At 45.2% G+C, this 15,251-nt stretch overlaps 1 protein-coding gene across 3 annotated transcripts in view; it reads left to right on the plus strand.

The window, feature by feature from the left end:
- LOC117146963 (B-cell lymphoma/leukemia 11A) overlaps window positions 1–10,737 on the plus strand; it is a 44,649-nt gene extending 33,912 nt beyond the window's left edge. For all 3 annotated transcript variants that reach the window (XM_033313628.1, XM_033313627.1, XM_033313626.1), the window contains exons 2-4: window positions 2,787–3,203; window positions 3,330–3,647; window positions 7,306–10,737. In XM_033313628.1, the coding sequence (XP_033169519.1) occupies window positions 2,787–3,203; window positions 3,330–3,647; window positions 7,306–10,157 (3,587 nt within the window). In that variant the 3' untranslated portion in view covers window positions 10,158–10,737. The remainder of the gene's footprint in view (window positions 1–2,786; window positions 3,204–3,329; window positions 3,648–7,305) is intronic.
- The last annotated feature ends 4,514 nt before the right edge of the window (window positions 10,738–15,251 follow it).

Below are 15,251 nucleotides of genomic sequence, written 5' to 3' on the forward strand. Positions count from 1 at the left end.
GTCCTTCGTCCTGCGTCCTGCGAAAGCGAGCACCTAAAAACAGCCGACGAGGACGACCGTGTGGCGCTCTCTGCCTGGTTTTTATGGCATCCCCACAGATAGAGCAGCCACCCATAACCTTTGGGCCATAAAACCGAATCCTTCGAATCCTTCGAATCCTTCGCGACTCCTTGGCCCTGCACATGTGTGTGTTTCTGCCAGGATGGGGGCATAAATTAGCACAATCAACGTATTGTTTTCGCCCTGCCACGCCCCCATCCCTGGGCAGTCAATAACACGAGAACGTTATAAATAACAAAAATACAAGGAGCCGAACGAATTTCATATTTTCTTGTCCTGATAATTTGCGCAAAACTTCTATTAATATGTTAATTCTTAATTGTCCTACTTGGCTTACCCCTAGAGATACATCCTATATATAAATATATACTATTGTCTGGGGGGATATTAATGGCCGCAGGCTTGCATTAAATGGCCAGGAGTGCTTTGGGCCAAAGTCGCAGCTCGTAAATATTTGACTTAAGCTGCGCGGTTAACAAATCGACGCACTTCAATTTATTTTCTTGGGCTTTTTTCCTTCTGTTACTGCGGGGAGAAAACGTCTGAATTAATTACGCATATATGCAAGAGGGTAAAAGATGCCAATGACATCACACCAGCTAATAAATTCTGATTCCCGCAGCCAGCAAAAATGTGGCACTTTATCAGGAGATCGGAAATGCATGGCAAATTACTCGGTAATTGGGTAGGAGAGTAGTCAATCTTCTAGACTTCGTTTATGAAAATAAAGTATCAAATATTAATAGAATAATCCAGTCCTTTGTCTACCCATATAGTATATATTGACTATTTGATCTGCTTAAATCGCATTCGATTTGGTCACTGCCCGAAAGGGTTAATGCAATTTATGACTTTACGGTCTCGGTAAGCTGGCACTTTTATGAAATCTATTTGGCAAGGACTCTGTTGACACTTGTCAGGCGGACTGACACATTTGACAGCTTCACACCCTTTCACCTTTTTCTCCTGTTCTCTTTTTTTTTTTTTGTTCAGCCCCCTGGCTCCTAAGCATTATTAACCCTCTTCAGCTGGCGCAATATTGTGCACGCTGTCAATAAGTTTTCCTTTTCATAAATAATCGTAAGTTGCAGTCTGTGTCTGCTGTCTTTGCTAATCTGTGAGCAAACATCTAATCTAATCGCTTAGGCAAATATCATCGGGCAACGCCCCCGGCCATTTCTTTTGCTCGACCACGCCCCTTTTGCCGCGAGACAGCAGGTAAAAGAGCAGCTCACCTTTGCACTTACCTGTTCCCCGTTTCTTTTTTGGGCCTGGCCAATGGCATGCCGGCCAATCAATAAATAAAACACTAATAATCAGCCGGAAAATGCCCGGACAAAAAAAAAGGTCAAACAGGTCGGAGGGTGGAGAGAAAAACATATTTTTTTTGGGAAGGAAAATAGCATATATGAACAAAAAATAAAAGCGAAAATTGAGCGTAGCCCACCCAGGCAATCAGCAGAAATTAGAGGCTACATCGTGTGTTCACATGTGTGTACATATCACCCTCGCCCTAGTCCTCGTCGCAGGACAATCAATTGATAAAAAAGCGTAGCTCCTGGCAGGACAATTGGAAGGGCGGGCAAAATATCCCCGCTTAGGGCGCATTAGTTATTGTTGTTTGGACCCGGGCAAACCACAAATTGTTCGAACTGCCCCCGGAATGGACATAAAAAACATATATAGAAAACAAGTGGCAAAGCGACAGGGAGTCAATAATTCATAGATCTATTTCCTAATTGACAACCGTGGGTGTGGAATGGGGCGGAGATGTCCTGTAATTGAGGATGATGTCTTCGATTAAAGTCAGCTATTCCAATTGGATGGACAAAAAATAGGGAAAATGTGCGATATAAAAAATATTATTAGTGTTCTGATTATAGTTTCTGATAAGGTATAAAAAGAAGAGTAATACTTGTGTGATTATAGTTGGTGAAGGGATGCCAAATAAAACAAAAAAACAAAAAAGTTTAGCTTGACCGAAAACTTGTGCATTTTCGATTTCAACTTTTTCCCCCGAGTGTCCTGCGGCGACAAAGAGTCCCCTTGCGTTTTTTCGCTCCATATTTCTTCCATATCTCCCCACGCCACCACAAAACCTTTCTGGTCAATCAAGTCCTGTCGATGGAATCGAAAACAAAAGTTTAACTGCCTTCGGGGCGCTTAAGTTTCTATGCTGGCTGTGTTCTATATATGCACTGGTGTTGCTAATTTCTGGGCCAGATAAGCCATGACAACCGCAGAACCTTTACTATGTGTATGTGTGGCAAAAAGCAGTCGAATTAATTGCAGAGCTACTGGAATTTATGGTCATGCACACAATCAATCCACCACCACCACCACCGCCGCCGCCACCGTCACCACCAAAAACCAAAGCCAAAGTCCTAAATTCAGAGCTGGGAATCGGAATCTCCTTTTCCACACCCATATATGCAAATACTGGCGGTTTGGGGGCGGTTGTTGGGCTATTTTTATTGTTCCCTGGCATTTGGCAAATAAATTAAAGTGCACAGAGATTGGCATTCGCGGCATGGGCCTCACTCCTCCGGAACGAGCATATTTGCTTATCTGTCCAAATGTAAATAGGGGATTTTCACTTGCACTGAGAACAATTAATGAAGCCGTTCGGCATGCCGAACTGAGCCAACTTAATGGGCTAAATAAAGAGGAGGGAATGTTTATAAACCCAACTTAGCTAAACCAAACTGTTCGCTTTTTTCATGCAGATTCCGACTCCACAGAGAACGATGCCGTGGCCACACAGGACATCCTCACGTGCGGCGCCTGCCAGAAGGCGTTCGCCCTCTCGGACATTGTCAAGTTCATCCAGCACAAGGTGCTGCAGTGCAACAAGGAGAACTATGGCCAGTGCGCCACCCAGAATCCGCAGATGGATCGCGACGCGGAGGAAGGTCGCCCGCTCAGCCTTGTCAACCGCCGCCCCTCGATCTCCGCCCCCATATCCGGCCGCAAATCCGCTCCAGCGTCGGCGGCAGCAGCAGTTGCAGCGGCAGCAGCGGCGGCAGCAGCGGCGGCGGCGGCCAGCAGTACGGCCAGCGGATCTAGGATACACACACCACCACCGAGTCCGGCGGACCTTTTGGCCGACGGAGCCAGCAGCACACCCAAACGCTTAGTAGACGGTGAGTTGTCTATCAACAGTTTAACAAGACAGTTTTTTAGCTCTGCTCTCCATTTACGAGTAGTAGTTATATGTATTGGTTTCTCTCAGTGTACTAATAAGCTGACCCCTTCAATGCTTCTTTCAGAGAACGACAATACCACGCCCAAGGACAGCGAGACGGGCGCCACCACCCTCGATTCAAATGCCGCCCCCTCCAGTCCAGCGGCCATTGAGCGCCAATCCTCCGGCGACAGCAGCTGCGAAATGGATGAGCAGCAGGATCGGCAGGATAAGCAGCCGCAACAGAAGCAGGCGAAGGTCAAGCAGGAACCCTACGATGAGGAGGGCGTCAACCATCATCAAAATCAGGATGATGATGACGATGAGGAGATGGAGGAGCGCTCGCTGGCCAAGCGGCCCAAAATGGAGCTGGTCGATGCCGAGGCCAACACAGTCCACACAGGTGAGTCCACCCAACTCCGGTCCAGGGGAGGTCATACTTACCCATCCTGCCAAAATAGCATGGCGCATATTTGGGTGGCAAAATTAAAATTCCCTCCAAAGCAAAAGCAGCGTCGAATAAAAAATGTGTTTGATGTGATGATCGGGCCGCGGGCCCTCGGCGATAAGCTGCAGCTGCATTAAATCAAAAAAAAAACCGAACGAAACCAAACCGAAAACCGAACCATGGCAAACTCAAACCCCTGGTTCATCTTCAGGGGCAATGGGCTAAGAAAAAAGTACACATAAATAATAATACGGGGAAAAAAGCGCGGACACTGCGGGCTGTGGACTATGGACAACGGAATATGGAGTCCGGACAGCGGACTGCGGACAGCGGACTTCAAAGCGCAGCTCTCAATGCTGATAAACTGCAGCGGCTGTGGCAGTGGCAGCAGGACGAAAAAGGACACTCGGACAGCGCGACAATCGAAGCCCCGACTCTACTTCTCTCTCTGTGTCGTTCTCTTTCCCTGGCCTTTGACTTTGACATTTCAATGCAAATGATGATGAAAAGCCAAAGACAGCAATACAAAAAACAAGCAGGACTATGGCAACGGTTAAGGGTAACCAGGCAGGACAATAAAGCCGCAGCTCTGAAGCTCGGAAGCTGCCCTCGAGGGTAATTTGAATGCCTCAAAAACAGCAGCTAAGGAATGCCAAAGGGGGTGAAAGGCCACTTGACTGGACAAAGGACATCGCACTGGACTTGACACACGCACAAAAGCGGGCCAAAACAACAAGGGATATTTAAAGGAATAAAAAACAAAATAAAATAAATATAAGTACGAGAATTCCCTCTACTTGAACTCACTGAGAGAGGTGCCCTGTTGTTGTGTTTACTGCCCAAGAGAGGTCAGCATATGAAATCAACGCGAAGGTCGCGTGTCAGCCGAAAAGCGATTGACTCACAACATCAAATTGGCCTTAAAAATTGGGATGGATATATCCCGATATATAGATACACAGAAACAATAGAAAGCTAGGGGAAAGGCACAAGCTACACATACGCCATTTAACCCTTGAACTTTTGCGCTTTTGACACGAACGGCGAACAACAAAAGTCACTGACAATACGGCAAAAAGTTGTTTGACTCTGACAACGCCAACTGACAAGTCACACAGATGCACAGATATATAGATACAGATCCAGATACATCTGGCAATACAGATACACAGATACATCTCGCACAGAGCTGCGTTAATTACGCATTGTTCTGCCTTTTTTCTCTTTTTTTTCATTTTTTGTTTTTTGTTTTTTGTTTTTTTTCTGTTCTGTTCTGTACTTTACTTTACTGGGCTGTCCAACCTAACTCCTTCCTTTTGGGCCATTGTTGGCCATTTGGTAATTATAAATACGCCATGGCAACCAACCAGGCAGCCAGTGCTCGTTGAATAAAAGAAAGCCAACTGTCAACAAAATGGATATTTGTTGCAAAAATGTAAATGCAACATGTCCTTGCCACAGGACTTTTCACCTGTCAGCGCGCCGTGTTAATTATCAATTTCGAGGCTCAGCATGTCGCGACCGCAGCGACAATGAAACCCCATCAAGGGTTAAGGGTTACGGGGTTAAGGGTCACAGCTCAGGTGGGGCGGGGGGTTATGGCTCAGACCGCAATTATTGACTCATGCTGGCACTGAGCCAAAAAGAAAAAAAAAGTTGAGAAGTGAAGAGAAAGCAGAGTGTAAAAAACACCAGCGAATGGTCGAGTGGTCGAAATCAATGGCTAATGCCTTCGGTTCATGCAACTCCACGTCCTGCGGAGGATTAGAAGTCGCCCGGTGGTGTCCCGCGTCCTTTTTGTCCTTTGTGCGGAAAAAGCCGGAAAAGGATTCGCACAGACCGACTGGCTGGCTTAGGATGCTGACAGTTGGCGAAGCTGCAACAATTATCCCATTACGCGCGCAACCCTTTTATTCTGATCGCCACCCGCTGGCAAAATCGCTCATACGCACTGTGAGACGACTGCACTTCCTGGCGGTCAATTTGCCATTTCCGGTGCCGGGATATCCGCTCTTTGTCTGCGAGAAGTGCAGAGTGAAAAATAGTAAACATTTTGGAAAGGAATATTAATTAAATAATTTTGATGCAGAAAAAAAGGATATTGAAAAAGCAGCTGAAAATTTTACGCACATGACATGAATATATTATTGTTTTGAAATTTTCTCGGCCTAATAACCTTATTTCTGCTTTAATAATGAAACCTTTTCCCATTTTTTTTTTTGTTGCCAAAGAGTAAATAATATTTAAATTTATTTTCCGTGTCGAAACTTCCCGCATTCGACAGCTGACAGAATCAGAACGTGCCAAACCCGCGCCTTTTGTGTTTTACCCGCTCTTCTCTTCCTTTTTTTATCTATATGATTATATTGAAGCGCGTGCGCATCACGAGCTGTGCGATCAAGGATCAGACAAATAATGCCTGATGTTTTTCGACAACTTTTACCTCTTTTTTTGGTGGCTCGGCGATCGCACAACCCTTTCCGCTGGCAGGATTCAAGGGTTGCTCCTTGCGTTTTTCACGGGGATGAGGCATTGAAAACGTATTATCTGTCAGATTCATTTGCATTTCCTGTGGCATGCGGGCCAGCGATCCCTGATCTCAGGATCCCGATCCTGATCCCGCTGCCAAAGGGTCGCGGCGAAATCATGTTAAACACGACTCACCTTTGACAGCGCCAGGAAGCTGTTTCGGTTCTCTGCCCCCTGCCAGCACAAGTTTAATGTGGATTCCCATAAAAAATTGTACAAGAAAAAAAAGGAAAAGTGTGGAGAATGCGTGTCCTGTCTCGTGCCTTTCCATTTCCATTCATTTTTATGGATAATTTTCGGAAAATGTTCATTCTGTGCGCTTTAAAGGCGTCATTTAAATGCAGAGTGCGTCCTCATCACGGGGGTAGTTCGTTCGCCATAGTTTCGATGGCATTAACACCTTGTTGTCCTCGGTGGCGACATGTGGCCAGATCCTTAGCCCTCTTCGCCTTGGCTTTCAATTTTTATTTATTAGAAATTTTCGTTTTTAGTGGCGACGCAAACAAAAAAAAAAAAAACGGGAAAAACGAACAGGAAAAGTGTCTTCTTTGCACATTTTTCATAAATTTTCCAATTTTACATCTGTTGCGCGAGGCGGCACATGTGTCGCAGGACATGGGACACAGGACGCAGGACATTTGGTGGGTGGTTTTTAGGGCTGCCATTTCCGCCATGGCAAATTAACAAATGTCGCGACAAAACCGCAGCAAACTAAAGGACACACATGTGTGCGCCAGTATATGTGTGCTCTTGCATGGGGCAATATCCTACGCTATATTGGCAATCTCCGTCCCGGGTTTCATGCGTGTCCTGGCGCATTTTGGCATGCCAACCGCGCGCGCTGCAAAATCAATAAATAAATAAATACTGGCTAGGATCCGCGCCTCCGCAAAATGCTCATTAATAATTAATAACGAAATTGCCAGGCAACCAAAATGTGCGCGGCCAAACTTCTAGCTAAGCTGGTAATGCAATTTAAAGTGCTCGGAAATTAAAGCTTCTACCAGGCACTAGGCTAGTTTATTAATTTACTCTAACTATGTACTGCGTACTAAACGTCATTCTCCTTTTGTTGTATTTGCAGAACCCAGCAACTATACGTGCTCCACGTGCAAAACCCGCTACACCTCCGCCTGGCGTCTCATCCAGCACGTCCAGCACTCGCACGGCGTCAAGATCTACGTGGAGAGTCCCGGAGGAGGAGCCACATTGACGGTGGCCACGCCCGCCGCCCTCAACAACAGTGCTCTGGCCTTGGCCGCCGCCGCTGCAGCAGCATCCGCTTCCGGTCTGGCGAGTCCACAGCCAGCGGTCAGTCCCAATCCAGCAGTTACATCGGCGGCCAAGAGGAGCAGTCCGCTGGGAGCAGCAGGATCGGCCATTCTGTCCACCTCCGTTAGCTCCACCTGCTCCAATTCGCTGGTGAACACCAGCGGTGGCAGCATTAGCAACACCAGCAGCATTGGCTCTCCGCAACAGCAGCAATTGCAGCTGCAGCAGCAGCAGGCACAGCAGCAACAGCAGCGCGTGCAGCAGCAACAGAGGGAAAATCTTGCTTCGGCCATGGCCGCTGGCATGCGTCATCATCCCCTGCTGCCGCCGCCAGAGGCTATGCACGCCAATCCCTTCCAGCTGCTGCGCATGCCACTGCCACCAGCTTTGGCCCAGGCCGGAAATGTAGTTCCTACGGTGGCGCCGCTCTTCGGACGCCCCTCGCCCGCCGATCACTACCGCATGGAGCAGTTGGTAAGCGAGCAGTTCCGCCACCATGGCTTCAACCTGGCCGCCGCCGCTGCCGCCGCTCAGGCGCAGTTCAATGCCAATGGTCAGGTGGTGGGTGGCGTGGTCTCCGGATCGGGTGAGCCACGTCCTCCGTCGTCGAGCAGCAGTGGCAGCCAGAGGGGATCGGTGCCCCCGGCTGCCCTGCCACCACCATCCCTGAGCTCCCAGCAGCAGCAGCAACAGCAGCAGGCGGTGCAGCAGCAGCAACAACAAGGCGCCCAGCAGCAACTCCAGACCGCACAGCAGCAACAGCAGTCCCAGCAGCAATCCCAACAGCAACAGCAGATCACACCCGGTCTAGTGGGTGGAGCTGGTGGCTCCCTGAAATTGGAACCCCAGCAGATGGATTTTTACTCGCAGCGATTGCGTCAGCTTGCGGGCACAACAAGCCCTGGAGCTGGCAGCACTGTTAACTCGAGCTCGCCGAGTCCTCGACAGAAGCAATCGCCGCATTTCGCGAGCCCCTCGCCCTCGCAGCAGCAGCAACAGCAACTGGCCACAATCCCGCGACCCCATTCTCTCACTCCTCCCGAGAAGCTGGGCGATGCCAGCTCTGAAAATGGCAGCTTGGGACTAATCTTGGCCAGCACCCCGCGTTCCGCGAGCACGCCACCCTCGAAAACGGGAGATGTGTCCTTGCAGGAACCACTTGCCCACTGCTACTCCTGCAGCTACTGCGACAAAAAGTTCCGCTTCGAGAACAATCTGATCATCCACCAGAGGACCCACACCGGCGAGAAGCCGTACAAGTGCACTGCCTGCGACTTTGAGTGCTCCCACATCCAGAAGCTGATGAAGCACATGCGGGTGCACCGCAGTCCGGCGGATGATCAGGACAACCAGGATAACCATGACGATGGCAGCAATGCCGATTCGCTGGAAACGAATGAGGCCGACAACGACGAGGATCCCAATCCCGACGAGTCGGAAGAAGAGTTGGGCGACGGGGATAACGATCCCGATGGCGATGGTGACCTCGATGGCGAGGATGAAGACGAGGATGAGCTGGAAGAGTGCGAGGACATGGACTACAAGGCAGAGGACCTCAGTGTTAGCAATCGTATCGATGGCAAGAGCCAGAGTCCCAAGACGACGAGTTCAGGAGCCACTTCGCTGGTTGGTGAATTGATGGACAAGTTCGGTCTGTCCAACATTGCCCAGTACAGTGAGGCCTACAAGCAGGCGCTCCAGGAGTCGGGACGCAAGGAGGCAGCGGCCGCCGCTGCAGCAGCTGCTGCAGCAGCAGACAACAACAATCGCGGCGGAGCGGGTGCTCCGTTGAGCGACAAGCTGAATGGTCTGCCTGTGGCCGCTCTGCGTCTGCGGGATGAGTTCGCCAAGAACTGCAACATGTTCCAGCAGCCGCAGGATGGCGGTGCTCCCTCCCAAGTACCGCTCTTCAATCCCTTCCCCAATCCCTTCGAGCTGAGCAAGCGGATGAAGATGGACGGTGGAGATTGGTGGGGCATGTCGCAGGCTCTCCACCGGAATGAGGCTCTGTTCGAAAACCTGAAGCTAAAGCCTCTGGGCCTGGGTGGAGCCAACTCGCTGATCCAGGGTCCTCTGCTCAAGAAGGAGAGTCGCCAGCGCAACGACACTTGCGAGTTCTGCGGAAAGGTGTTCAAGAACTGCTCGAATCTGACGGTTCACCGCAGAAGTCACACCGGCGAGAAGCCGTACAAGTGCGAACTCTGCTCCTACGCCTGCGCCCAGAGCTCCAAGCTGACGCGCCACATGAAGACACACGGACGGACCGGCAAGGATGTGTACCGCTGCCGCTTCTGCGACATGCCCTTCAGCGTGCCCTCGACGCTGGAGAAGCACATGCGCAAGTGCGTTGTCAACCAGGGCAAGGCAGCGGCGGCTGCAAATGCGGTGGCCGCCGCCCAGGCGGCACAGGCTGCAGCGCAGCACATCCAGGCCGCTGCCCAGCAGGCCCAGGCGGTACAAGCTCAGGCGGTACAGGCTCAGGCGGCGCAGCAGTCGCAACAGCAGCCGCAGCAACTGTCGCCCATGGGCGTCGTTGGCTATCCGCCGCAGTTCGTCAGCGGTCACAATCTCTCACTGCCGGGCAGCGTGAGCGGCGACAATGACTCGAATGCCTCCTCCAGCTTGACCGGCGTCCATCCCATATCGCTCAAGGAGGAGGCATGACTTTTCAGTGGTTTTCCCGTGCCGCTGGCACCACCACCGCCACTGCAACAGCATCAGCCGCATCTGCAGCAGCCGCAGCAGCAACAGACCAGTCGCAGTCGCATCATGTCGCGCATCTTCTAAAGGTGTTAAAACGATTTAGAAAGCAAAAATATACCAAGCCCCCTGTAAATATGACTTTTTTGAAAAAAGCCCCCATCCAGCTCCTTCCAGGCGACGAAAAAAAAACGACCAGAGGCATTTAATACCAAAGCAATAACCGTTATGTAATATAATTTTAAAGATTCGAACCTTTTTTTTACGAAAACAAAACCACACCACATTTTTTTCCACCACTTTTTTTTCGTGCTTGTAATTTATATATATATAGTATATAAATATACGTAAATGTAATAATATAATCAATTAGTGAGTACTTGTGTGGACACACATTTTCCAGTGTATTTTCTAGGACTAAGTAAGAAAAAGAGAAAGGATTTGTATAAAATGAAAAAGAAACCTACTAATTCTAAACGTAAAAAAAATATGCAAAAATTCTGCTCCCAGTGAGCCACAAAAATAAGCAAAATTATACTCTAAACTTAAAGGCATTACTATATGAATATTACCGATATGGGCGAGTGAATGAATGAATATTTTTTTCATCGATGTACATTTTTTAGTAAATCTAGACCCCTAGCACTAAAGACGAACACTTGTAAAAATCCTAAATCTAATTCTAATCATGATTACGTATATGTATTCGTTTTATTCGAGTTCCCCTTGATTTTATTTCCTTTCCTCTCCTTCCCTATTTTTTTTGCCTAGACATAATTCTATTATTAAATGTAATTTAAATGAAAAAACGAAAAATAATCAAATTTTTTTACATACATAAATAAATATAAATGTAAAACACAAATTTTTTTTAAACAATTTTAGTCTAAGCTGACAAGGAGAATCATGCATAAATTTTGAAGCAGCAGCAAATTGAAAAAAAGATGAAGATGCAAATTTGTACGTAAAACTTCAAGTGAATTATAAGAAATAGAAGAAAGCAATTAACGAGAAAATACCGAAACAACAACAAACAAACAAAACGACAACAACTAGATTTAGAAGACTGAAGAACTGAGAACGAAAATTGTTTTCTTGCTAACAAAAAAAAAAGACAGAAATAAAGTAAAAGACGAAAGAGAGCTGGAAAACGGACAATGAAAAGGCGGAAAAAAAGGACACGATAAAGTGCATTTTTTTTATAAATTGTTTTTTGCTGTTGATTTTCGTTATTTGATTGAAACTAAAAAAGATTGAGATCCAAAATTTTGATTAATATTTAATTGTTTGTTTTTGTAGTAAAAATACATTTTTGTGAGCAAAATTCAAAGGCGCAACATTAGTTTAAACCTTGTTTTGTTTCGAGTCCCCTAAAATCCCACCTGGAAATCCCCCTACTAAAGCAGTTATATTTTCCCAAATTGCCTTAATACCGGCGATTTCCACAGTTTCTATCGACGAAGTTTACCGTGCATAATTTATCGAATTCGACATGTACTAAATTTAAGAATGAGGTTTTAATGCATTGTGTTTAACATATATAGAACATATATATAAAGCGAAAACTGAATAAACAAAAATCCATGAAAATTCAAAAAAAACACACGAGTTATGATTTATTTGGCAACATTTTTGGTTTCAATACTGATTTCTTCCACGAGAAGCAGCGCATAGGCGAACGGAAACCGAAACGAAACGAAGCAAACTAAAACTATCATTAAATCTTAGAAAATTAAATGTAGCTATAAAAAAGAAACCTTTATACTAAAAAAATTAAACCAGGACATTGTCTCATTTGGCCGAGAGCAATAGCAAGGAGCGAATTAAAGGAAAAACAAAACGGAAAAAAACAAAAATATTTTTCAAATGTGTGTAATTTTTTGAAAGTAACAATAACGAGAATACGAAAAGGAAAACAAAAACACAAATTTAAAAATTAATAATTAAATGATAGTTGTCTGTGTTACGAAAATACAAAAAATATAAAAATACAATTGAAAAACTGTAAGCGAGAGAGCGAAAGCGACTTTTATTTTCCCATAAATGATTTTATAGCAACGTGGAACCTACATCCCAGCCTAAAGGTAGGCAACCCATAAAAATCGCAAACGATCGTGCGACGAAAAAATTGTGTTGCCTACAATTAAGGGTAGGCAACACCCAACGCCAGGTGGCGCTCTCATTTCCGCTGTCTATGGTAAATGGGTCGAAAATACCAGAAAAGATGTAGGGAGGAAAATGAGAGCGATAGAAAGAGAGCGCCCAGCACATGACCCCCATTGGTCACCCACCTCACCCCCTTGCCCCAATTCCTCGTGACCACTCGACCAGCCGGTGACCAATCCAAGCACCACCAACCGCCCCAATTGTCATGTGCGGAAACTTCAATTGGCATCTGGCATCTGAAAGCGAGACCGAAACACTGCCCAAACGGAACCTCACACATGCGACGCCGCCAGCGCAGTCGCTGTCGACTGCAGCAGCAACCCTCCACCCACCACACAACACACACACACACCCATCGACGCCCACTGACCAGTTCGAACGAGCTCGCGGTCGAACAAGTTCGACGCCTCTGGCTCTTCGCCGGTTGCAAACGGACATCGAACGAATGGGCTTCACTTCAACTCGAAAATCTAGTGTGTAACGTGTATAGGCGATCATAATCAGTAGCAGGTGTCTGCTGAAAACCAACTTATCGTTGGCCTGGTTATTTAAGCCATCTTTAAAAATCTTCAAAATGTGAATTTTTATGGCAAATTTCTGGATTTTTGGTACCCCCTGGAAATTCTTTTCGCCTGAATCAGAGTTCATTTTTTTTTTACAGAAATAATAATTTTTTGGCTTGTGAGTTGTAAGACGGTAAAATTTAGAAACACAGATAAAAAACATAATAACCACTAATTGCCCTTTTTAGATGATTTGGTAAACATTTTTTTTTTCGAAATTTTCACTTTTTTATAAAGGGTTATAACACATTTTTTTTTTGAAAAATGGTAAAATTTAACAATTTTTAGCTGGGAATGCCACTCGATAGAAAATTAAGCTACAAATTCAACAAGGTATGTCATTCCACATTTGAACTAACCTTACAAAAGTTATGGGTAAAATTATGATGTTTTTCTTACTGAAAATCACATTTTTTTTGTTTATATTTTCGGCTTTATATTAGTTTTTAGTTGTAATAGTTTTAGTTTTTGTCGATAGGAAATTAAGCTGCGAATTCAACACGGTATGGCATTCCACATTTGAGCTAACCTTACAAAAGTTATGGGTAAAATTATAAAAATGTTCTTAAAAATCAAGACACATTTTATGACAAAATTATCGATATTTTTATTGGTTTTTTAGTTGTAACTTCGCAAAAAATAGACTCACGCATACGAAACATACTGTTTTTTGTAGCTGAAAACCTAACCTAACGACCCATTACTCATTTTAGAGGATTTGGTAAAATGAATTTTTTCGAAATTTTCATTTTTTTTGTAAGGGGTAACATCACGTTTTTTTTTTTGAAAAATGGTAAAATTTAAAAATTTTTAGCTGGGAATGCCACGCGATAGAAAATTAAGCTACGAATTCAACAAGGTATGGCATTCCACATTTGAGCTAACCTTACAAAAGTTATGGGTAAAATTATAAAAAATTTTCTTAAAAATCAAGACACATTTTATGCCAAAATTATCGATATTTTTTATTGGTTTTTTAGTTGTAACTTCGCAAAAAATAGACTCACGGATACGAAACATACTGTTTTTTGCAGCTGATAACCCAACCTAATGACCCATAAACCCTTTTAGATAATTTTGTAAAAATAATTTTTTTCGAAATTTTCACTTTTTTATAAGGGGTAACATCACGTTTTTTTTCGAAAAATGGTGAATTTTAAAAATTTTTAGCTGGGAATGCCACTCGATAGGAAATTAAGCTAGGAATTTAACAAGGTATAGCATTCCACATTTAAACTAACGTTACAAAAGTTGTGGGTAAAATTCTGATGTTTTTCTTACTGAAAATCACATTTTTTTTTATATATTTTCGGCTTTATATTAGTTTTTAGTTGTAATAGTTTTAGTTGTTGTCGATAGGAAATTAAGCTGCGAATTCAACAAGGTATGGCATTCCACATTTGAAATTTATATTTTGATATTTTTCTTACAACAAATAGTGACAACATTTTTTTGCATAGATTTTTTGCTAAAGCAGCGATTTAGTGGTGTTATATAATAATATACTAATATAGTAACCTATGACTTTCTGCACTTTGCTCTGCTCCAGATCGGACTACAAGGACCCAGTATTAAATAGTCTCTATTGGACTGCTTTTTGTTGGAAAAGCGGCGTACCGCGGTTGAAGGTGGGCAATTAATAACAGGGTCCTGCCGAATGTGTGGACCCCACTTGGTGCGCATTATTCATTCTCCATTTGCAAGGGGTCCTGAGTTCTTCGTCCTTGGTTGGGGCTTTAGTCCATTCCCTTCCCTTCCAAAAACTCGAAGCGGATACAAGGACTGCGATTCGGTCTGTGGCTTTACTTTCAGGCGGGTGTGGGAAGGGCAGGAATTTTGGAGGGACATTGGGGAAAATAAAGCTGGAGGGATGTGAAGGCGACATTTGTTCGTGCAGCGACTAATTCAAGTATGTGTGTATAATACACATGGCGGGTAGCTCACACACATGCGACCGTCTCTTTCTCGCTTTTCCTCTCCACAAGGGTGAAACTTTTACAGTTAGCTGGCAGAGATTCTTTTCTGATGATAAATTAATTTATTATGTTCGAATTGAAGCACTCGCACAGCTACCAATGTGAGCGGATGTAGCCTGTATTTGTATCTGTGAACGGAGTCTGCCAGGATATGCATACACATACATATGTACTCAAAGTGCGTGTGTGTGCCTTTCAACCCTTTCGAGTGTGCACAATTACAAAAACAACTACAGGAATAATGAACAACACCATCTGACCACTTGAATAATTTCAAAGTGGCGGGCGGCAGAGGGGATCTCTTGCGCCGGGTGATGTTTTAATTGAAACCCTGGCCGGGAATGGCTGCCACA

This window comes from Drosophila mauritiana, chromosome X, assembly GCF_004382145.1.
Source record: "Drosophila mauritiana strain mau12 chromosome X, ASM438214v1, whole genome shotgun sequence".
NCBI classification, from domain to species: Eukaryota; Metazoa; Arthropoda; class Insecta; order Diptera; family Drosophilidae; genus Drosophila; species Drosophila mauritiana.